Raw genomic sequence first — 24235 nt, forward strand, 5'->3', positions numbered from 1 at the left:
TCCACATCTGACCAAACTCCACAGCATCTTGTTTAAGCCAATGTCAGGAAAAATGCCCAAGTAACTTGCCGCCCAACTTGGGGGTTGCAGATAAATTCTGGTCTAAATTCACAACTGGGACAGGTTTCCTGGTGATAACCCCCCACCCTGCCCCTCTTAAGTATAGTAATGCCAAGGCTTTAACACCTGCTGGACCTTGAACTGAGTCTCCATTTTACTAATTCTGAGAGGTACAATAATTTACTTAACCTTATTGACCTCAGTGTAAATAAGGGAAATATATTGTACATATATCACATGACTGCTGCATTTTTTTTTTTAAGGATTAAAGACAATGTGGGTAACAATGCTGCCACCACAAAGGGTTTAATAAATCTTATTTGACCATATTATTATATCTGAACCATGAAAGGGAAGGAATAAAACAGGCTATTTCTGGATGGGGCTTTCCCTGATTCTGGGACTCAGGAAAATCGATTTTCCACTAACCTGAGTGGAGACCATTGGGGCGGCAGGACAGTGTTACCTTAAACAAATTTGCGGAGCTTCCCCACTGAAGAACAGTCCTTTGGATCGGCACCGCTCCCTGCCCACTTATTTGTCATAGGTACTCAGTTATCAAAGAGAGTAGGAAAAATACTGACAATAAATGCTTTGCTCAGAAAACCATCATGATTCTTCCGCTGTTTTTCTTCCTGATTTCATTTAAATCAAAGGTTTTGTTTCCAGAAATTTTCACTTTTTTCCTCTCTTTTTCCTCAGTATAGCTCCTCAATTGGTTCTTCAACGAGGGTGATACTTTTCTGATAAATCAGAAAGTGTCTTTCTGATTTAAAGATGAGCAGAAATCAGCAAAGGGGGGAGGGAAGAAGCTCGCCCAGCTGATCCCTCTAACTCCCACCCCCGAGACTGCCGCTGGCTTTGCTGTTTGAATAACCTCTGGGAGGGAGTCTGATCCACCCCCACAGATGAGGTTTGAACTCCAGAACAAATATTTGTCCCATTTTTTGAACGAAGTTTGAGAGCTTTCTTCTTCTGTCTTCTTTTTTAAACCGAACTGTGCTCTTCTGTTGTTCCTTTGAACTTGGTTCAGTGAAGAGTGGATTCTCCCCTAAGCCCGCGCTGGGGAGCTTGGCAGAGATGCCCAGCAAAATGAAACGACTCACGTGCTGTCTCATCTGGTTTTTTCTTTCAGAATCGCAAGGTTTTGAAATCCCCACCAGTGGACTTCCAGAAGTAAGTACTTCCCGAAGACGACTTGCAGTTGGCCTGTGTGTGTGCTCCTTAAAGTAGCCTATGGTTACCGCTAACCCTCGACTGTGTTCCCTTTGGAGAACATGTATTTTACGTTTATGTATTTTAATTACATAAAATTAACCTCAGTAGAAGTGTTCACTGTTAAAATTCTTCGAGTGTGAGTTTACCTTTTAAAGCATTAATGTATTTCACATGTGAATTAAGTTGAACAGCAGGCCAGCCCATACGTAACATTAATGGGCGCAGCTGCCTACTTATGTAAATATGGGAATAATAATTGATCTATCCCGAACGGTTGTTATGAAAACAGAATGATATCTATAAACAACCAAGCACAATGCAAGCACAAGTAGTTTAATAGTGATTAGCAATGATGATGATGATATATATTAACCCTCATCTTGAAAGTGTAAGGAACGTCATTAATGAAGTACTATTGTTTTTCATACCTAAGTGAATGATGATTTCTCTCCTAAGGGCACTTTAAATATTCCTGTTAAGAAAGGATGACAAGTGGGCTTGCCAAGTGCAAGGATCATTCCCAGAGAGTTCAAAGTCTCGCCTTTGGGCCACTGGCCCTCTCCAATACAAGGAAAGTTTTGGACTGAGTCATTTTGAAAGTTATACAAAACTGTTTGGATGCCAGAAAAGCAACATGCATTGTGGGAACATCCTGAGAGTTACAGTCGGTTGTAATAATTGTAAAGTGGGTTACCTACAAAAATGCCAAAGACAAGAATGGCATGCTTGCAAGGAAAACAAAAATGTTTGCTTAGAAACTTTATTTTCCAACTCTTAAACAAAAATCACCAGAATGCATTGGAAATCTCATTGGCAGAGCCAGGAAACAAAGCCAAGGCATTTAGATGGGTTTGTGCTTTTTCAGTCACTTGGTACTGATACTTCTTTCATATCTTCATTTTGAATTATAAGGGATCTCATATTTCTGTCCAGTTGGAAACTACTGATGCCCCCAAAGCTAACCAATATTTCTCCCAGGGAGCTATCTCATCACGAGTGACAATAACCTTCCTCCCCACCAAATGAATTCCTGCATCCAATAAATTTGAAGATACTTTCATTTAATCACTTGACACATACCTACCAAAGACTGTATATATAAAGAAATAAAATAATAGATATCCATGTATCTGAGGAGGTGTGGTGATATGCCTTTGAATCACATACAATATTTTAAACTAAAGTAATCTCAGTAAAGAAAAATGAATAAAATATTTCCCAGAAGTACAGGAAACAAGGTAAAAATTACATGTCATCAATATAATGAATAATTGTATGCCTGTCCTAGCTGCCTTTCTGCTCTAGATCTTTTTTTTTTAATTAATAGAAAAACAACCTTAATTCTTTTTAAAGTTTACAGAATATGAAGATTTTGTGGAACTGGCCCCTGGCAAATTTCAGTTTGTACCAGAGATCCGGAGATATCAGGTACAGTAAACCTTAATTCCAAAAGGGAATCCCCATGGCAGCCACGCATTCTCCTTCGCCCATTCTCTGCAACCTAAGAGCAGCTTAGGGGGAGTGTACAAGGGCCAGCCACATCGGGCGCTGCCTCCCGGAGTCCAGCAGCAGCTGCATAGACAACATGCTCTAAAAATGGGGGTGAATCCTTCAGGAGACCAGAAAGAGTTGGGCTTCCCCATAGAGAGCTAATATGTTGAAAGAGGAGGCAATTGCAGAATACTGCTAAATTGACTGATACCTTTCCTTATACATGAATTTTTGATCTTCACAAAGTCCAGGTTTTTGAGCAATAAGCAAATCCTTGTGTAGGATCTTTATCTAACCACAGGAGAGAAAGCTTTTGTCTAAAAGAAGACAATTGTTGATCCTACTATATCACATAGCATGTCCTAAAACCTGCCTACCAGAAAGCACATGTTCTGGATAACTCACTAGCAAAGGGATTAAGAGGACAGTTACCATGCTTGGCTCTGCCACTCCCCCCACCCCACCCCGACAAACACACACAAGGAGGAAGTGCACAGAAGCTTGTTTATGGTAGCATAGTCTAATGGGGGAGAGAGACCTGCACTCCCAGTCTTGCTTTGAAGGAGTGACCATGCTGATAGAAAAATACTTAGTAAAGAAACTTATGGAGATTGAGGGGGGTCAGAGAAAGTGTCTCTCAGAAAACTCAACATGAGCTGAGATTGGAAGGATGAATAGGGATTAGTGAGCAGGACAGAGGGGAGTTGGAAGGAGAAGCAGTGGGATAGCAGGCAGTGGGATGGCAGGTTCCAAGCCCTACAGAGTAGCCCAATAAACATTCAACTGAATAAAAAATAAATCACACAAATTCACAAGATAAAGGTAGCATATGCTACCAAGCACGAGTTTGATGAATATTTTCATGTAAAAACATTGTTTTAGCATTACACCAAACACTAATGTGTATGCAACCAAAAAGTGTTTGGGAAAGTTGCTCAGAGAAACATGCTAGTGAGAAAATAAAATTCGAGGATAGTTGATACTTATGTCTTAGCTCCATGAATGAATTGGTACATTGAAAAACACTTTTTTGACTGAGAGTAAACAGTTTTAACCTTCTAAGTAATAAGTAACATACCTCTGAAAAATGATTATCTAACTTCCTTTCACAGAGAAGCATTTCTGGAGAATCTGGGGAAGTGATGGTGAGTTTACTTTGATTTTGTTAAAAATTGATGTCTAAGTGATTTTTCTGTTACCTATTATCTAGAAATCAATAGAGTTGCCTCTTTTGTCTCCATCATGGAGAGAACTTAACCTGCCTTTCGAAATACCCCCTTGCCCAATTCTGTTGGGAAGTGGGTCTAAACTTCAGCATTCAAGAGGACAGTGTCTCTGCAGCCAAGAAACCCATCATCAAAAGTGGAAAATGCCCTTTCTTTTCTCAAGGTTTGCCAACAGCCTAAGTTTCATCCAAATATTTGTCTGTATTCCAGCTTATCTGTTTTGATTTAAAATCTGACATCTAACAGCTTTGAAGAGTAAAAGAGTAGCTGTGGGAAAGAACTGGCCTAACTCCCTGAGATGTTCAAAGTGGTTCATCTTTCCCGTGGCAAGAAAACATTAAAAGGAAGTGGGTTGGGTTTGACTTCCTGGTCCGAACTGACAGAACTTGTGAGAAGCAGGTTTAAAAGGGTAGGAAGGGCAAATAGCTTACCCTCCTTTTTTCTTAGCTTGAGGTAAATTGGATGTTAATGAGTTGAAAGGTCTCGTAGTAGATGACTGGTTTGGGAGGTGACATCTAGTGTTGAAATAAGCAAATCCTTTCAGAAAAAAAGTAAACAAATGGGTCACATAATTGCCACTGTCCTGAAGCAGCTTATGTTTCAGGTGGCTCCTTTAGCAACTTGCCTTTGGGCATGGTGAGATGCTGCCAACACTGTTTACCCTGGAGCTGCCCTGAATCAAGCAAGAGATTAGCAAAGGAGGCCATATGCTGGCCCAGCAAAACATCAGGATGCTCTTTTCATAGTATTCAATTTGCTGCTCACACCAATCACTGTTCTAGTGTTGTTGTTGTTTTTAAAAGATTTACTTATTTGGCCCTCCCTGGTGGCGCAGTGGGTTAAAGCACAGCACTAAGAAGCTAAAGCCACTTCCGCATGAGTTCAATTCCCGCCTGCCCCAGAGGAGATCCACATGGCGAGGCAGCCTCTCCTGATCCGCCCGCTGCTCCCCTCAGCAGTGTACTTCGTCAACCTGCCTGTTCTGTTCCCCTCTCTGTCTCTGGTGAATCCTCTCACCCTCCACATCTCTGGCCTGTACCCCAGTTCCGTATGAATAAATAAATAAATCTAAAAAAAAAGATTTATTTATTTATTCATACAAAGCTGGGGTATAGTCCAGAGTTACAGAGGGTTAGAGTATTAAACAGAGACAGAGTGGGGAGCAGAACAGGCAGATTGACCAAGTACACTGCTGAGGGGAGCAGCAGGTGGGTCAGGAGACCCATGTGAGTCACCTCCGGGACTCACAGGGATAGAACTTGCACTTAAGTGGCTGCTGCTCGCTTCCAGTGCTGAGTCCTAATCGGTTGTGCCACAGGAGAGGGCCCTCTAGTGTTTTGTTTTTTTTTTCAAGAGGGGAAGAGGAAGAGGACTGAAAGATGAAACTGTAATATCTAAAAGTGTAAAAGGCAAGTAGTGGGATAGGACTTTGAGGACCACATGTACATCCACCTTAAGAGACTTCTGACTGTTCCTCTAAAGAAGCAGCCAGGTGAGCCTTCCCTGGTGGTGCAAGGAGTTAAATCGCAGCACTATCAAGCTACCCAAACAGCTTCAGCACCAGTTCGATCCCCAGCCAGGGAGTTGATCCACATGGCACAGCAGACTTCTGTCTCACCCGCTGCTCCCCTCAGCAGTGTACTTTTCAGCCTGCCTGTTCTGCTCCCCTCTCTTTCTGGTGAATCCTCTTGCGGCCCCTGCACCTTTGCCTGTACCCCAGTTCTGTATGCATAAATAAATAAATCTAAAAAAAAAAAAAAGATGCAGCCAGGGTCTCCTTTCAACTCTATACTCCTATATTCTCCCCCACACTAAAATCCTACATTCAACATTATTTCCTAAATTTTCTTAAGCCAGTATTTCTTCCCACATTCATTTCCATTTGTTTTCTGATTTTTAAATCATTATTCAAAGGCTCATAGAATTGAAAGACATCTCAAACTATCACAAAACAAACACAAATATCTGCCTGGAGGGATATTCCAAAAAAAGTTAGGAGACTGTCTGATAATTCCTGAGGAATTTACATAACAATGCTTTAGGATTATTTGTAAAATGTGGCTAGCTATGAACCTCAAATATGTAGTGAAATGCTGTATAATTTTTCCATGAGTACAATTATGCTTTTTTTTTTTTGCCAATTACAGAAAGATGCTGATCAAGTAACAATTTATAGCTATAAAGTCCAGTCCACTATTACTTCTCGAATGGCCAACACCATCATCCAGACCAAAGTGGTAAACAACTCCCCACGGCCTCAGAATGTTGTGTTTGATGTTCAGATTCCCAAAGGAGCTTTCATCTCCAACTTTTCCATGTGAGTAACTCCTAGATGAACCAAAATGTGGATATGCTCTACTCACAGAATCAGCCCCCTCCTAACTGGGATGGACCTAAGTGGTCAACTGCTCCAGTGTTTCTCACTTCCAGCACTGTGGTTTACCAGACATCAAGAATCATTGTGTGGTGGGCCCCCGTAATGTGTTTTGTAAGAATTTGTGAAGGATTTGCTTTTCATTACTAACACATTAAAAAATCAAACATAAGACTTTCTCTATGCTAACAGTCTCCCATCTGCTTGTATTTTAATATGCTTCAGGGAAGATGTGAAGAATTAGTGGCCCTGACTTACAGGAAACCATGTGAGTGTGTATGGAGCAGTTCAGCATCATCTGTCTGTCACATGATCGCTTTGGAAAAAAATTGAGAACCACTTATTAAGTTCAGTTACCTCTCTGGTATTTGAATCCCCTTACTATAACCATTGAGAAGTGCATTATTTGGGCTTGGCTTAATTACCTTCTTAATAATAAACTCACTACTTCCCGAAGCAATCCACCATGTAGTTGACAGCTCTGTTATAATTATTTCTTATACTTAATTGAAATCTCTTCCATTTCCTACCCAATAATTCTAGTTCTACACACAATTTTTTAAAAATCCTCTCCAAAATATATCCTGAAGTATTCAAGGGTGAAGTCATATGCTATATGAGATTGGCTTTAAAGTAAATTGAGGTGGAGAGAGGGGTGTAGATGAATTGACATTGAATATTGACAATAGTGCAGCTTAGTGATAATTTCATGGGGGGATCTTATATTATCATCTCTATTTTTTGGTATATTTAAAGATTTCCATTAAAAAAAAAAACATAGACCTCTTCAATACCTTTCAAATAGGGAAGACCAGTTATCTTGTCCTACCTGGCTGCTTTGTTTATCAAGATCACTCCAAGTGATTGATGATTTCTCCCCCTGACCATAAGGTGGCCATCACTAAAATGTGCATTGCTGGATCAATATCCTTGAATCATCTAGATCAAAGCAGAGCACAATGCTCTGCATATAGTATGGCTAATTTTTATTAAGAAAATGGGTTGAGTTACTTTTTATCTGCTTCTATCTTTCATATGCCAAAGTAATCAATGATTGTGAGTAAATAAAATATAGGGTACAAATATCTTACATCTTGCCTTCCAAAAACTACATTTTCTAAACAAAACAGAGGAGAAAAAGCATGTGACTTTGAATTGATATCTTCTGAATTGACTTAGAAATTTATATAGAATACTTATACTCAACCTATTCTAAAAGTCACATGTAGAAGGAAAAGCTTTTATTAGTGATATTATATGATACCATGTCTAAAAACTTATGTCAAAGCGATTTTAATACATTTTTAAACCACATAATCATAACTTAATCTAGGCATCTCTTTTTCTATTTTCCTTTATCCTTTCCTTTCCTTTCTACCTCATTCCTTAAAATAATTGAGGTGACGAAAGACAGAATTTTGGTCTTTTTTTTATTCAGAGCTGAATTTATAAGACCAGAGAAGTTAGCTGATTCCATCACTACAATTTAATAAGGTTTGCACAAACCTCCAAATCTAGATAAAATATTTCTCCTGCTATTTTATCAAAGTTCTAAATATTCTACCATTAGAAATTATTTCCTTTGGTCTTAAAGACCCTTTGGTCTTTGAAATTTAGTGTGATTTGATGGAAATAGTGTTGACTTACGCATATAAAGCCCAGTTCTGACTGGGTCTCTGACAAACTGCATGATCTTTGACAAGTTACTGTCTTCTTAGTCTTGACTTCTCCCATGTAAAGAGACAAATTCTGTCTTGTTTCTCAGCAAGCCTGGCATTGGCATTTGGAACAGAAGGTGTCCAGTAGAACTGTCCCTCACATTTTGGAATAGCTAACAGTTTTGGTGTCCTGACATATCGCCAGTAGCACTTCTCTGTCATCAGAACAACCAAAATCTTCTCTATATATTTCTTTAAAAAAAAAAAAAAAAGATTTGGGCCCTCTCTGGTGGTGCACAGCACTAAGAAGCTAAAGCCACTTCAGCATGAGTTCGATCCCTGCCCCGGAAGTGATCCACATGGTGTGGCAGAACTCTCCTGTCTCACCCACTGCTCCCGTCAGCAGTGTACTTCAGAATTCCACCTGTTCTGTTCCCCACTTTGTCTCTGGTCAATCCTCTCACCACCCCTGCATCTCTGGCCTGCACCCCAGTTCAGTATGCATAAATAAAATAAATCTTTTTAAAAAATACTTAAATCTTTTAAAAGAAAAGATTTATTTATTATGCACACACAACTGGGGTACAGGCCAGAGGTGCAGGGCTGGTGAGGGGATTCACCAGGTACAGGACAGGGAGCAGAACAGGCAGATCAACAAAGTACACTGCTGAGGGGAGCAGTGGGTGAGAAAGGAGAGGTCTGCCGCACCATGTGGGTCACCTCCTGGGCAGGGATCGAACTAGCTTTACAGTGCTACAATTTAACCCACTGCATCACCAGGGTGGGCCTTCTCTACACATTTCTGTATAAATTCCTCCTTGATGAGAGATACTGCCCATTTACGTGATATATGTTCCATTTTACCTTTAAAATTACATAGTCAAATGTTCTGATAAAACATTTCTTGGTAATGCTGAGGAGACAGCCAGCTGAAAGTAAGATGTGTAGAGATGGAGATGCAGTGAGAAGACAGAGGTCCTGGTAGAGATGTTGTAGAGATAAGCATAAACCTGACAAAGGGATTCAGCTTCTTCCACTTTCTTAATTCTTTTCCACCCTTGTGTGAGAGCTTAACCCCAAAGCTATGCTGGATCCTTAACTCATAAAATGACCTTTAAGCCAAACCTAAGCTAGACAACCTTTGATTTATAAGTCTCCTCTCCTCTGCATATATATAGTTAAAAATATATACCTGAGGAAAACAGGCTTAATCCAAAGCACAGAATGCTGGAAAGGCCTTTAGAATGGGAGCCCACCTTATCCCTCTACAGGCACACTACCAGAGGAAGGGAGTCCTACCTGTGAAATATGCAAATGTCTTTCTTCTTGTTTCTTTCTTTTTTTTTTTTTAAGATTTATTTATTTATTCATACAGAACTGGGGTAAAAGCCAGAGGTGCAGGAGTGGTGAGAGGCTTCACCAAAGAGAGAGAGTGGGGAGCAGAACAGGCAGATCGACAAGGTACACTGCTGAGTACAGGCGGGTCAGGAGAGATCTGCCGTGTCATGTGGGTCACCTCCGGGGACGGGGATCAAACTCCCACTGAAGTAGCTGCGGCTAGCTTGCAGTGCTGCTTCCTAACCCATTGCACCACCAGGGAGGGCCCTCTTGTTTCTTACAGAAGCTAAATGATAATTGTCCTTATTCAGCCATCACCACTGTTGAGTTGTTCTTTGTTGTTTACTTTGCTAAAACTGCTGTTCAGACCAACAGAGGCCTTCTGTCATTTTCTAGGACTGTAGATGGCATGACATTTTCCAGTTCCATCAAGGAGAAAACCGTGGGACGAGTACTCTACTCACAGGCCAGAGCAAAAGGCAAAACAGCCGGGTTGGTGAGGTAAGGGCAGGGCCACTGTTGCTGACCCCGCTCAATCCCGTTCCCTCAGTGGCCACCAGCCTCCACAGAGACAGTCTGCTTGCTGTGTGGCAGAATTCAATCTCAGAGTTTCAACTGGGTTGTCAAAGTCATGATATATTTTTTGTTTTTCCAGCAAAAATGCATCATAACTTTTCCAGCAGCCCACTATTTCCCTAAGACCTCACTACAACGAATGGGTCTTGGTGATCTCCAGTAGGTTAATCTTACATACTTTGCCTTGTGTGTAAACGGATGTTCTGAAAATAAGCACTGGTTTTCTAAAAGAGTGCATTGGACCTATGCAGGACCTCTAAAAGAGGAGCTACAGAAACATTGGTCATTCTATTACAAAACTTACCATGAATGTGGAAGAATGGTCTCAAATTCATTTATTTTATGAGGTAGAGCCTTTTCCTGCACCAAAATTTACCTAGTTTAGAATCTTTTGAATCCCCCCGCCCTGATATTTTCCAACAAGACATGAGGAATGCTAAAAAGCAGCCTCTCAAACAAGCTACTTCAACGGAATTTCAACTGATCACTCCTTAAACTACATATAAATCTTCTTCCAGATCCTGACTTCATTATTTTTTTCATTTCCTCCTCCTCTTCTATGTTCCCAAACTTACCTTTAGTTGAAGCACTTTTCACTACATTCAAAGAAAATGTTAACTCAGGGGGCACCCAGTTCTGTCAGAGGCAGCAGCAATATCCAGTAAACACTGTCAGGTCCATGGGGTGATGGACAGCGAACTGGGGACTAGAATGTGTAAGATGAGGTCAGCACTAATGAAGAAAGGATGGAAAACCCTAAGGGGTTCCAAGTACCAACTGTACATACAGTTCTGTCTGGGCATCTAGAAAATCATTACAGAGGACCTGATGTTTGAATTTAGCCCAACCAAAGCATATAATTCAGGCAGGTCAGGAGAAAACAGAAGAAAGACTAAGCAGATTTTGGTAAATCCATTATCCTGATGTATCTTTCACTATCTGTATAAATCACTTCATCCACATTATCCACTTACTTATTCCTCATTCCACTACTATCTAGTTCAAAGCTTCACATCTATCAGGCTCATCTTTTGCTTCAATATTTTACATCATAATCCACACTTTTTTCCTGTAGTATTTCCCCAATCCTAAGTGCGCTGACTCTGCAGAGTCTCACCTAGCTTTGTCAGTTACTTAATTTTTTGAAATCACTCATTATTTCTTGTACTGTTTGAGTCATCACCATTTGGTTAATCCTCCTGTTGACACCTTTAAACCATACAAACCCCAAGACAAAAGGTTACATAGGACTTGAGATATACAGGACTAAATAAGTTTTTACAGTGGAAAGACTTATGCATTCAGATGAAACGATAGATTTCTTTCTGAAATTTTCAGCAATATAAAGAATCCTTAGAATAGTCTCAAATGCAGTAAAGGTGTGCAGTGTTTGAAATCATCTCAATTTGGATTCAAGTTTCAGTCCTCCAATTGATGAGCTGTGTGGTCCTGCGCAGGTTACTTATCTTCTAAGTGGTTCATTGAGTATCAGATAAGAAATGAGGGTAACAATCTCCATCTGACAGAGCTGCTATGTATGTCACAGGTGATGTGCATCAAGCCCCTGGAACATAATCAGTAACTGGAATTTCTTTACAAATGACAAGTCAAATCTGAGAAGTTTGGGAAGAGAAATATCTCGTTGGAGAGGAAATTGCAATTTTCTCTCTTGTACCTACTGTTCATGAACTATTAACAGGTGTAAAAGTTTGCCCAGCAAAGTCTAGATGCCTCTGCCTAGATTCTGGGTCTTGTGCTTGATCATGCATGTGATAACTTACCTTGGGGGCTCACATCTTTAGGAGCAGGGCTCTTGACATGGAAAACTTCAAAACAGAAGTAAATGTCCTCCCTGGAGCAAAGGTACAATTTGAACTTCATTACCAGGAAGTAAAGTGGAGGAAGCTGGGATCCTATGAACACAGGCTTCATCTGCAGCCAGGAAGGCTGGCCAAGCACTTGGAGGTGAGCACAGATGATCAGGGGGTACACAGAGGCTGTCCTCTAGGGCTCCCACCCCTGGTTTAAGCTCTGTTATCTCTATTCTTGCGCTCTTTGATCCCACTCAACTCTGCAAGACAATATGATATGGGTTTGGAATCAACTGGATTACTTCCTTACAGATTTTAACATCAGTTGTCCTCCTTATTACCTGTGTTAGCTTCCAGGGGATTCTGTAACTAATTACTACAAGCCAGGGAGCTTAAAACATCATTAGATTGGGGCCTCCCTGGTGGTGCAGCAGGTTAAAGCACAGAATTAAAAATCTAAAGCCACCGGGCCCTCCCTGGTGGTGCAGCGGGTTAAAGCACAGCACTAAGAAGCTCAAGCCACTTACGCATGAGTTCGATGCCCGCCTGCCCGGGAGGTGACCACATGGCGCGGCAGACCTCTCCTGACCCGCCCGCTGCTCCCCTCAGCAGTGTACTTCGTCGATCTGCCTGTTCTGCTCCCCACTCTGTCCCTGGTGAATCCTCTCACCCTCCACATCTCTGGCTTGTACCCCAGTTCTGTATGAATAAATAAATAAATCTTTTAAAAAAAAAATCTAAAGCCACCTCAGCATGAGTTCAATCCCCACCCCAGAGATGATCCCACATGACACAGCAGACCTCTTCTGACCTGCCCGCTGCTCTCCTCAGCAGTGCACTTTGTCAGTTCTGTTTGGCCTGTTCTGCTCCTCACTCTGTCTCTGATGAATCCTCTCACTGCCCCTGCACCTCTGACCTGTACCCCAGTTCTGTATGCATAAATAATAAATTTCTAAAAAACAAACAAACAAAATAAAAAACAAAAGTGGGCCCTCCCTGGTGGCATAACGGACGCAGAACTGCAAGCTAGCTGCAGCCACCTCAGTGCGAGTTCGATCCCCAGCCCCTGGAGGTGACCCACATGGTGCAACAGACCTCTCTTGACCCACCTGCTGATCCCCTCAGCAGTGTACTTCATCAACCTTCCTGTTCTGCTCCCCACTCTGTCTCTGATAAATCCTCTCACTGCCCCTGCATCTCTGGCCCGTAGTACAGTATGCATAGATAAATAAAGCTTTTTTTTTAATGATAAATATTGAATGGTGGGGGAAAAAAATATCTCCATATGTGGAAAATGGAGAAACCAGGCAAAAAGTAAGATAAAGTCAAACTGAAAACTAACTCCAGGCATCTAGATGGGGAGATGAAAAAGGGGGAAGGAGCAGAGAAGGGAAGGGGCACAATGAACTATGCTGGTGAATTGTGGGTGCTTTGGTTGTGGTGGAGACACTATGGTGACAACACCTGAAAGGAGGGAACCCTGTATTTCCAAAGTACTAACAATAATATAAATCAATGTTACCTCAATAAAAAACGAAGTAAAATTAAAATATTATGCCATTTTCAAGAAGAATGGCATGTTAGTGTCAACAAAAAAGAGTACTGAGGCTGTTGGAAGTCTAGAGGCAGTGTGCAGTGTTTAAAGTACTAAGAGCTTGGGTTCTGGATTTGAAGCCTGGTTTGCCACTACTATCTAGGTTGTTTGAATCTGTTTCTTCATCTGTAAAATGAGAAATAACAAATAAGAACAGTAACAGAAAAATAGCAATTATATTCGTGAGGATTAAGTAAATTCATACATGTAAAGTACGTAGTACAGCATTTAGACAGATAGAGGGAGAAATGGTGTCTCTGACCATGGCTTTGCCAAGGATGACTAAAAGGAATTCCATCCTACTTGACTCTGTTCAAAGCAGCAAGACATATAAGGAATAAAATGGCCCAGGGTGGGGATGAAGGAGAGTTCTATTCTAGATCTACAGAGCAATACAGGATCTTTCAAAATGGCTTTCATTCTGTTTTTCCCCTAATCTGAGTGCTCTTATAAGTAAAAAGAATAGAAAAGGACAGGACAAAACAAAACAGAGTAGGATAGGACAGGACAGGATAAGATAGGGGGTATGGGTAGGGTAGGGAAGGGCAGGTAGGGTCGGATAAGACATAATAGAATAGATAGTAAATCCCAGAGTATGAAGCAATGGGGAGGCGGGGGGAGTGACTTACCATGATGGGATGAATCCTATCCCCTGGAGTTGAAGTGACATGGAACCATGCTGGGTCATCTTTGGAAATTTTGAAAATGAGAAAAACCACAGAGGACTTATTGATTATACTTCTTGCTCTAAAAACCTAGAAAGATATTTGAATGATTAGAATACTTTTCTTCCCCTACCCTCTCTAGGTTGATGTGTGGATTATTGAACCTCAAGGAATAAAATTTCTTCATGTCCCTGACACATTTGATGGCCATTTTGATGGGGTTCCAGTGATATCAAAAGGAAAGCAGAAGGTACTGAAAGCATCTCATGGTGCGAAAGTCTGAGGGGCTGCCAGTCACAGGAGCTGTTCCCTCCCTGGGCTCTGGGGAGTGCATGGGGAGCCAGGCACTGAGCCGAATAGGAAGCGCTCAACTATTGAGTCACATGAAGGACCAGTGACCCCTCAGCAAAGTCTGTGGTCTTCTGCAGGACAAAAGAAAATTCCCAGCTCCTTCCTTCCTTTTGACCAGTGACTGTCCTCTTTGGACCTTCATCGCCCCCAAGTCATTGATTCCATCAAACATGTCATCTAATCTATGGTGGATTGTTCTTAACCCCTGCAGGAGATATTCAACTTAATTCTCTGCCTTAATAGCCAATAATAACCAACCATGGAAGTGTTAAACTCCTCAAATTCTTTCTAGCTATTTCTTTCATGGAAAAGGGGAAGGAATTCTTTAGCTCTCACAAAGACGTGACCACTAGCACCCTAAGGCCCCCTCACATACTGTGGCAATATCCCATCCATCAGCGGTTGGATGCTGGTGCTGCTTGGGCATGAAAAGGCCCAACCCCAAACCCTTTGCCTGGAGAGGGAGAGGCAGAGTAGGTGGTGACCTCACTGTTCTTTCCAGGCACACATCTCCTTCAAGCCCACAGTGGCACAGCAAAGGAAATGCTCTAACTGCTCTGAGACAGCCGTGGACAGAGAGCTAGTGGTGGTATACGATGTGGCCAGAGAAGAGAAAGCTGGTGAGCTCGAGGTGGGTGAAAACACTCTAGAACTGCCATGCTGAAAACTGTTTCTTAGTTATTGGGCTCACAGGCCTCTCTGGGTAGTTCCTAGTTGCCAAGACAAGCATAATGGCTATTAGAAGCAATGCCTCCCTACGTTTCTTGAGCCATTTTATGTCAAGAAAACTAAGTGAAGGGTCATTATGTGCCAGGCTTTCTTCCAGAATGGTAGTTATATAAAGAACAGTAAAAATCACAAAATGAGAATTATAGATATGCTTCAAGGCCCCTTGTAATCTGTCTATTCAAGAAAGCAGAGGTTACAGATTGATAGGATGGAACAAAACAAAATATCTGTGGGCTGCTGGTGAATTCCATTGTCAATGTTCATCATCTTCAAGTTTTCTCTGCCCTTTATCATATCTTAGATGTATGTATTTCCTTCAGAGAGTATCCAAAAGACTGCTCCCCTACAGGGCCAAGGAGGTAGGGAAGTGTCCACAGCCCGTTCCTCTTATAGTTAATACTGGCTTATTCTGGTAGAAACAGAGTGGAAAGAAGATGAGGTGAGATAATCATAGAACCTACTGGAAGATGAAGAGGGGGATCAGGAGGCTGCTGGAGTGGGCTTCCACTGACTTCAAGAGCTATCCACATTCCCAGAAGACACATGATCTTCCTGTTGAATGAACCCTAATTTCTTGAATTCTAGAATTCCATGGCCCTATCTCCCTGAATCACTTGTAGAGCCCCAAGGGAGCCACATTTTCTCAATGGCTGGGCTGTACTGGCTGAAACTCTCCTTGCCACCCCTAGCACTCACTGCCCTCACTCACCAGCTAAACCTGACCCGACACCCACATGGGCAGCCTCACTTCAAACTCATGCTCAAATCCAGCACAGGTGCCATTTCTATGGGAAAGTCTCTCCTGTTTGGGCTCTCGGAGTTCTTTATTTTCTTGATCTTGGCTCTTAACACTCTGTGCTGCACTAGACCCCTGAGGCAGAGCCTCTGCCTGGTTCACCATTGGCTGCTGGGCTTCTGGAACAGAGGCTCTCACTGCAGGTCAGATGGAGAAGAGGGTAAGTTAAGCTGTTGAGAAGGCTTGGACCTTCCAGGAAGTGAATGAGGGAGCAGAGGGGGAGGAAGGGACAGACAGGTGGCACAGATGTTTCTGTTCTTTTTACCTCCTGCTCACTGTGGCTTGCCACTCCTGTCTTTATCCCAAACCTGCATCTTCTTACATCCTAACCCTTGGGAATGATTTGGTTCACAAATTATGTTCTGTTTTTCAGGTATTTAATGGATATTTTGTCCATTTTTTTGCTCCTGAAAACATGGATCCAATTCCCAAAAACATCCTCTTTGTCATTGATGTTAGTGGCTCAATGTGGGGAATAAAGATGAAACAAGTAAGTAGCCCCTTTTGGGAGGTGCGTCTCGGGCCCCTTCCCTTCAACATCCCCTCCCTGCAATGCACCTGCCCCCCTGGCTGGTCTTAGTTCCCTTAAACTGACTTATATTCACCATTAGGGGAGCACTGGAAGGATGTGATCCTTACTTTAAAGTAAGACATGTCAAAGTGGCTTTCATAACAAGAAAGTAGAAGTTGAAGTTGAAATGCAGACATTATATATTCAGAATAAGTGAGAGATAGATCTTTCCACTTAGGTGGATTCAAAAGATTTTCTGGAAGCATTATAGTTAGAGTCAGTACTTGAAAGATGATTTGGATGAACTATTTATCGTCCTCATTTTTTTCTTAGGGTTAGACTTGTGTAATGAGACCTTTCTCCATTCTTTTTCAAAATAGACAGTGGAAGCCATGAAGACCATCTTGGATGATCTAAGACCTGATGATCAATTCTCCGTGGTTGATTTTAACCACAATGTTCGAACCTGGAGAAATGATTTAGTCTCAGCTACTAAAGCACAAATTGCAGATGCCAAGAAGTATATTGAGAAAATCCAGCCCAGTGGAGGTGAGAGAATTTAGTCTAAAACCTCGAGAGAGATTTCTGTAGGGTTCAAATTTTGATTTACTCAAGAAGCAATGTTCTCTACACAGGGTTCTTTGCCCAGTCTGCAGTGATCTGACTTAATTATACATTTCATGTTTAATGATAAATACCAAATTTGTGGTAGAAGATTAACAGATTGTCTGTCCCACACAAGTTTTTAACCATTCCAATCTTCCAAAGCAATGGTAGGTGTGTTACGGTGATGCCTGCTTGGGGGAGGGGAGAGAGAAGATGCTTTGCTGACAAATGCCATCAACGCTGTAAGACTGGTACTTCCATAAAAAAAAATTTAATAGACTAGTTTTATTTTATTACAAAAGTTTATTTTTACATCATTTTGTACATTTTTTTCCCATCTCAATTGTAATCCCCGCGGGTTTCCCATCACCAAGTCACCCATGTGCCATCACCATAATCCCGTGCAGTTCCCTCCCCCCACCCCGTTTTTGATCCCATTCCCCACTCCACCCCCACAAAATGTCTCTGGTATATGGTTGTTCATTATTTTTGTTATTTTCCACCTGGTCCATTATACTCCTGCTATGAGTGAAACCATCCGGTATTTTTCTTTCTCTTTCTGGCTATCTCACTAAGCATGATCTTTTCCAGCTCCATCCAAGTTGCTGCAAAAGACATGTGTTTCCCTTTTTTGGTTGCTGAGTAATGTTCCATTGTATATATGTACCACATCTTTTTTATCCAGTCATCTACTTTTGGGCATTTGGGCTGCTTCCATGTTTTTCCAATTGTAAATAAAGCAGCAATAAACATGGGGGTACAAGTATCTTTTTCAATCACTATTTTTGTGTCTTTTGGGTAGAGACTAGTTTTTTTTTTACGCCATTTTATGCCTTTTTCCATCTCATTTGTAATCCCCATGGATGTCCCATCAGCAACTCACTTGTGTGCCATTCCATAAAATTTAATTCAAAAACTAGTAAGTTTTTTCAAGGGAGGGAAGAACAAAAGGGATTATGGTGATGGTGCACAGAAATTCTATGGTGGTAGAAATCCTATAGGGACTAAACCTGAGAAAAGAAACATTGTATACAAAACATAATTAATTAATTAAAATTTTAAAATAATAATTTTTTTAAAGAAAATTTCAATTTTTTTTAATCTTCCAAAGGGATATAATGGTATTAGCTTCTTACTACTCACAAAGGAGAAAATGTAACTATCTATAAGTATGGCTAGTATCAAGGTTGTCAGCAAGGTGATTTAGGTGCCTTAAATCTGACGTTTAACATAATAACAAACTGGAGCTTTGAAAAGGTCTGTTCATCTCTAAGAGAACAGTTTACCAAAGAATGAATATTTTACTCACTGTGGCATGTTGATCAGCATGGGCAAAATTTGTGTCATTTGGGAAGCAAATGACTTGGGTACTGAATAAATAGTGTAAGAGTGATCACCGGGCAGACGAACCTCAAGCCAAGATGTGACTGTCTCTATGCCAAGAAAGTATATAACAGAACCAAATATCATATTACTTTAACAGGCACAAATATCAATGAAGCACTTCTGCGGGCCATCTTTATTTTGAACGAAGCCAGTAACTTGGGATTACTGGATCCCAACTCAGTCTCTCTGATCATTTTGGTTTCTGATGGTGACCCCACAGTAGGCAAGTATCATTCAATATTCTAGTGACAAATATTTTTACTTTTGCTACTGGGAGTGTGATTTGCTTTCCAAGAGTGACCAATAGCATTTGCCTTGAGTTTCTAAATGATTTTAAACTTATGTTTCCTAGAGAAGGCTTCCTTTGACTCTGAAGTCCTCTCTCTGCTTAAACTGGCCCCCAGATACCTTTTCAGCAAGGCTCCAAATACCTCAGTTTCACCCCTATGATATGGGAAACTTCAATTTTAATTTCATAGTCTGCTTTGCGGGTTTGCTGATAACAGCATAATGACTTAAACTTATGTCCTCAACTTAAGGACATGAGATAGTGAGTGGCAGAAAGTATGATGACTGCTTGTGCCAGGTCTGCAGTGGCTATCCAGAGGCCAGATTCACCATGCTCCACATTTGCCCTGCTGACTCACTGACACTGGAGAAACCCTTCTCTCGGATATACCCTTTAGGCAGAACAATTTTCTTATCCATAAAAGACTTCGGCACCTTCCTGCCTCTACTATGTACTGATATTTTAATTCATTTTATTTGCTTCTTTATGAAGGAAGAGTGAACACTAGGTTCTATTACAGTCTGCTAAGGGACAGGGTGTGTTTACCCTACATGTGACAGTCAGTGGGAGTGGCAACCAGTCGAGCAAACATCTAAGTGAGACCAGAGTAGCAGTTGTTAAGCTTTGCTGAAAATTCACTGTTTGGGGGCTTTTGTTTTTGTTTTTTTGTCCCTAGAAACCAATTGCTTCTAAAATTTAACTTTGGAATAAAATCTTAAGGAAGAGAAAAAAACATAGTAAGAAATTAAGTCTGTGTCTCACCTTGTTTTCTTCAGCCATTCAGTGCCTGTCCTTGGAGGCAGTGTTTGGTTATCAATTTCTTGTGTACCTCTCCAGAGAGGTCCTACTCCATAGACATATATGCACACATATGTATGAATACATATATATGCCTCATATATATGCATATGCATAAAAGTGCACCTTACATACCTTATTTCTCCTTTAAAATGTCTTTGAGATTATTAATATCAATTCAAGAAAATTGCCTGTTCCTTCTAATTTTATCACTTGAATGGGCTATAATTGAGCCACTTTCCCTTATTGATCTACTTTGAAGTTGTAGATCTACATTTAAATCGGGAATATGTTGCTTTCCCACGATGATGTTGCTGTGTACTATTGCCCATAATTCATTTCAATGTGTATGAGTGCATGTATAAGAAAAATCCATATACTTTGGGCTACTGGGTCGAAGGATAAGTTAATTTTTAATTTCCAAAACGTTTGCTAAAATGTTCTCCATGGATTTTCCTAAAACTTTATGGTAGTGCCTTATCATTCCTTCTCTTCCTGTCTTCATCAATTTTAGGTGAACTAAAATTATCAAAAATACAGAAAAATGTGAAGCAAAATATACGTGACAATATCTCCTTGTTCAGTTTGGGGATAGGGTTTGATGTTGATTATGATTTTTTGAAGAGACTGTCCAATGATAACCGTGGAATTGCTCAAAGGATTTATGGAAATCAGGAGACTTCTTCCCAGCTCAAGGTTAACACTTTTATCTCTTTTTTTTTTCCTTCGGTAGAAATTTATCAAAGAGCAATATCTGAATCCTAAAGGAAGATGGCTATATTAAAGGCAAAATTGTCATTATTTTGGTATATTGGGGAATAAAAATCAGTCAGTGTCTTTTCATACGTCCTTCTGCACTTGTAGTTCTGCATTCACGTGAGAGGAGAGGCAGTAAGGTGGTGGCTGAAAGACCCCCTATTCCCTAGACAAGGTTTAGTGCCCAGACCCTTGGCAGTGCCAAGGTTTCTCGTGCAGATAAGCAGCTGGTCCTCTTTTAGCATCATGACCTCTGTTTTCCTTTATTTTTTTTTAAGATTTATTTATGTATTCATACAGAACTGGGGTACAGGCCAGAGATACGGAGGGTGAGAGGATTCACCAGAGATAGAACTGGGAGCAGAACAGGCAGATTGACGAAGTACACTGCTGAGAGGACCAGTGGGAGGGTCAGGAGAGATCTGCCGCGCCATGTGGTCACCTCCGGGGCAGGTGGAAGTGGCTTTAGCTTCTTAGTGCTGTGCTTTAACCCACTGCACCACCAAGGAGGGCCCTAGAAGAGCATCTTTATTCCACCCTCGGTCCCTACCATTCTGTGTCAATGGTGGACACCATTATTTAAACTTGGGAGCCAGGCAGGGGTGAGGTTCAGAGTTGGGAAGATCAACCTAGCTGACTTTTCTTACTATGCATGTTTGTGAGCTCTTCATGCTGATCACAGTGACAATGAAATGGTGAGCTCTTATATCAGAGGTAATGTTTTTAACAAATCTTTATCTTGTTTATGTCTCAGTTCATCTGATAATTATTGGAACTCTTCCCTGTCCTAAGATTTCTAGAGATCCTGTGAGAATAAATTAAGAGCTAAATCTGCTAAGCATTCAGGGAATCTCAGAGAAAAATGCTTTACACCTATAAAGTGGCTTGAAAATAATTACTCCACTTCTTTTTTATTATTATTGCAGAAATTCTACAACCAGGTCTCTACTCCATTGCTCCGGAATGTTCAGTTCAACTACCCCCATACATCAGTAACGGATGTCACACAAAACAGCTTCCACAACTACTTTAAAGGTTCAGAGATCGTGGTAGCAGGAAAATTTGACCCTGAAAAATTGGAACAAATACAGAGCATTATCACAGCCACTTCGGTACTTCTGCTTATCTGCTGCTTATCCTAAAAATACTATTTGGTTCCCTGGATACCATCCATGCTGTGTATTAACAGGTTAACACTCTACATTCCAAGAACCATTTGCATAGAATAGAAGCAATAAGTTAAGAGGAAGACATCTTCCTCTAGAGATAAGCACTTCTGCATTCCCTTTACAGTTGCATACTAGCCTGATTCACTCACTGTGGGTAAGAAATAGTTGACTTGATTGTAATTCTGTTGTCCTGGTGTCTTTCAACTGACTTTTCTTTCATCTAGGCTAATACGGAGTTAGTCTTAGAAACTCTGGGCCAAATGGATGACTTGGAGGATTTCTTATCAAAAGAAAAGCATGCAGATCCTGATTTTACCAAGAAACTGTGGGCTTATCTGACAATCAACCAACTTCTAGCTGAGCGGTAAGAGTAGATACTACAGGGATTTGCAAAAGTGAAGGATTTACATTGAATATTTGAAGTTATACACTGACAGAGTTTGGAACCCAGAAAGGCAGAAAAGTAATACAGGATTTGGATTATTAATTTCCAACAGTTCCAGGCACATTAACTAAAACTCAATGTACTCTTTTTTCTTTTTTATTGAGGTATAACATTCAAACTGTAAAGTATGTGAAATGCATTAATTTTAACTGGCTAGTCTTATGAGTTTTTCTGTTTATCACTCTTATACCCACCACCCAGATCTAGATTTTGACCACTTCTGTCATGTCTAAAGGGAATCCTTGCTTTTTACTCTTTCTCATTCAACACTTACCTCCATTAGAAGTTACTATTCCAACACTTGTCTTCATCTACCAATTTTATCAATTTTATCTTGACTAAATTTCACATAATGATACAATTGTTTTTCATCCACTATATCTTGATGTTGCTGTGCATACAGAAAGTTCATTTGCATTTACTTTTGAAGAGGTTGTTGTTCCAAGAGAAATTTATGAGTATGCAATTATTATATCACCTAAGGAAGGACTTCCTAATAGTTATCGATTTTATCTCTAACTTCTCAGCTGACTTGCACTTAAACTCTCCATTATAAAAGATGTATTTCTAGACTAACATACAATTCTTCCAACTACTTGCATTAGAATTACATGAGGGTGTTTGATAAGAAAACTACTATCCTAGAGTTCCACTCTACCTATTAGTCAGATTTTTTGGAAGACGGATCATCTAAACTAGATTGGGAAAAAATGAAATACGGTTGTATAGCACACACAGAGAAAATCTGTGATGCCTGTGAAATTATAAAACAGATGCTGGCTATATGTTATGACTTTGAAGTAAATCAGAAATAACCTCATCCCTTTACAGAAGCCCACTGAGTGCAATTAAATAAACAAGGTGCTGTAGAAGTAAAATACAAACTTAAAAAATAAGTCTCTGTATGGAGAATGGGATCAAATGGGTGGGGGGTGGAAGTGCACAGGACTATGGTGATGGCACATGGGTGACTCGGTGATGGAAAACCAACGGGGATTACAATTGAGATGAAAAAAAAAAATGTACAAAATGATGTAAGAATACACTATTAATATGTTTTAAAAAAGTCTCTGTAACACAGATCAGTGGTTACCAGGGATCTACTGATCCCTCCTATTTCAATTCCACAGGAGATATTTAGGGCAGTGAGACTATTTGTATGCTACTGTAATAGTGAATACATGTGATTACATTTGTCCAAATCCATGGATGTAACCATACCAAAAGTGAACCCTAATGGAATCTGTGTGATGACAAAGTGGCAATGTAGGTTCATCCTTTATAGCAAACCTACTACTCTGATGGGTGGCAAGGGAAGGTGTTGATACGGGGGTAACAGAGTGTGTGTGTTGAGGGGGGAAGTAGCTCTATAAGAAATCTCTACTTTCTGCTCAATTTTGCAGTGAAACTGCTCTTCTAAAAAACTCCTTAGGACTACAAGGCTAGATAAAATACTAAGCTTCACAAAGCCAGGTGATTTAAGTTTACCTTGTGACCCCCTGAGTCACAGTTGGACACCAGAAGTACTAGGCCATGGGCCTTTCCTCAGCCTTGAACACAAGCCATGTTCTCAGTCTTTATTTCCTGAACACAGAAGCCTGGCTCCTACCGCTGCTGACAAAAGGAAAATTACAAGAACAATCTTGCAAATGTCTCTGGAACATCACATAGTAACCCCGCTCACAGCGATGGTGATTGAGAATGATGCTGGGGATGAGCGCATGTTGGCTGACTCCCCACCACAAGACCACTCGTGCTGCTCAGGTAAGTTTCCACCTGCTGGAAAAGTATTTGAGCCTTCTCTCACCCTGCTTGGTGGTCCTGGAATCTCTGTTTCTCTCCCTCCCCTAGTCCACATCTGGTTTTTATGTCCCCACCTCCTGTTCATTTACTGTGGGAAGAGTTAAATGCTGAAGTTTTCCAATGATTTCTGTTCCTATGAATTTTGATACCTACATCATCACTCACACATTTTAAAAATCAATATTAAAAATTTTTTCATCTTCTATAAGTCATTATCACAAAATTAAATTCTGGAACGTTTTAAAGCAAAACTGCTATACTACTGCTTTTTATCAGTATTAAACTGGATGCTCACTATCATCCATTAAAAATACATGTGCAAATTCTATTCTAATTATTAGAAATTTTACATTGTTCTAGTTGAACTTTTATTTCCATCCCATTTTCCTGGCAGAATTATGTTCTAGTGGAAAGTACTTCTATGCTCGAGAATCTTTTATTCATTATCTTATTCCTTTGCAAGAAAATTGTCTATACATTTCTTTTTTTTTTTTTTAAGATTTATTTATTTATTCATACAGAACTGGGGGACAAGCCAGAGGTGTAGGGGCGGTGAAAGGCCTCACCAGAGATAGAGTGGGGAGC

General features: G+C 40.6%; 1 protein-coding gene across 1 annotated transcript in view; it reads left to right on the plus strand.

The window, feature by feature from the left end:
* Positions 1 to 1065: 1065 nt before the first annotated feature.
* ITIH2 (inter-alpha-trypsin inhibitor heavy chain 2) overlaps positions 1066 to 24235 on the plus strand; it is a 32577-nt gene continuing 9407 nt past the window's right edge. Inside the window, exons 1-15 of the mRNA XM_004691098.2 lie at positions 1066 to 1236; positions 2632 to 2706; positions 3882 to 3914; positions 6143 to 6312; positions 9762 to 9866; positions 11744 to 11906; positions 14154 to 14261; positions 14865 to 14993; positions 16261 to 16377; positions 16779 to 16947; positions 18488 to 18613; positions 19992 to 20173; positions 21160 to 21345; positions 21627 to 21766; positions 23442 to 23611. Of these exons, the coding sequence (XP_004691155.1) occupies positions 1141 to 1236; positions 2632 to 2706; positions 3882 to 3914; positions 6143 to 6312; positions 9762 to 9866; positions 11744 to 11906; positions 14154 to 14261; positions 14865 to 14993; positions 16261 to 16377; positions 16779 to 16947; positions 18488 to 18613; positions 19992 to 20173; positions 21160 to 21345; positions 21627 to 21766; positions 23442 to 23611 (1969 nt within the window). The 5' untranslated portion in view covers positions 1066 to 1140. The remainder of the gene's footprint in view (positions 1237 to 2631; positions 2707 to 3881; positions 3915 to 6142; positions 6313 to 9761; positions 9867 to 11743; positions 11907 to 14153; positions 14262 to 14864; positions 14994 to 16260; positions 16378 to 16778; positions 16948 to 18487; positions 18614 to 19991; positions 20174 to 21159; positions 21346 to 21626; positions 21767 to 23441; positions 23612 to 24235) is intronic.

The sequence above is a fragment of the Condylura cristata genome, unplaced genomic scaffold (assembly GCF_000260355.1).
Source record: "Condylura cristata isolate star-nosed mole 26May11 unplaced genomic scaffold, ConCri1.0 scaffold00030, whole genome shotgun sequence".
Taxonomy (NCBI): Eukaryota; Metazoa; Chordata; class Mammalia; order Eulipotyphla; family Talpidae; genus Condylura; species Condylura cristata.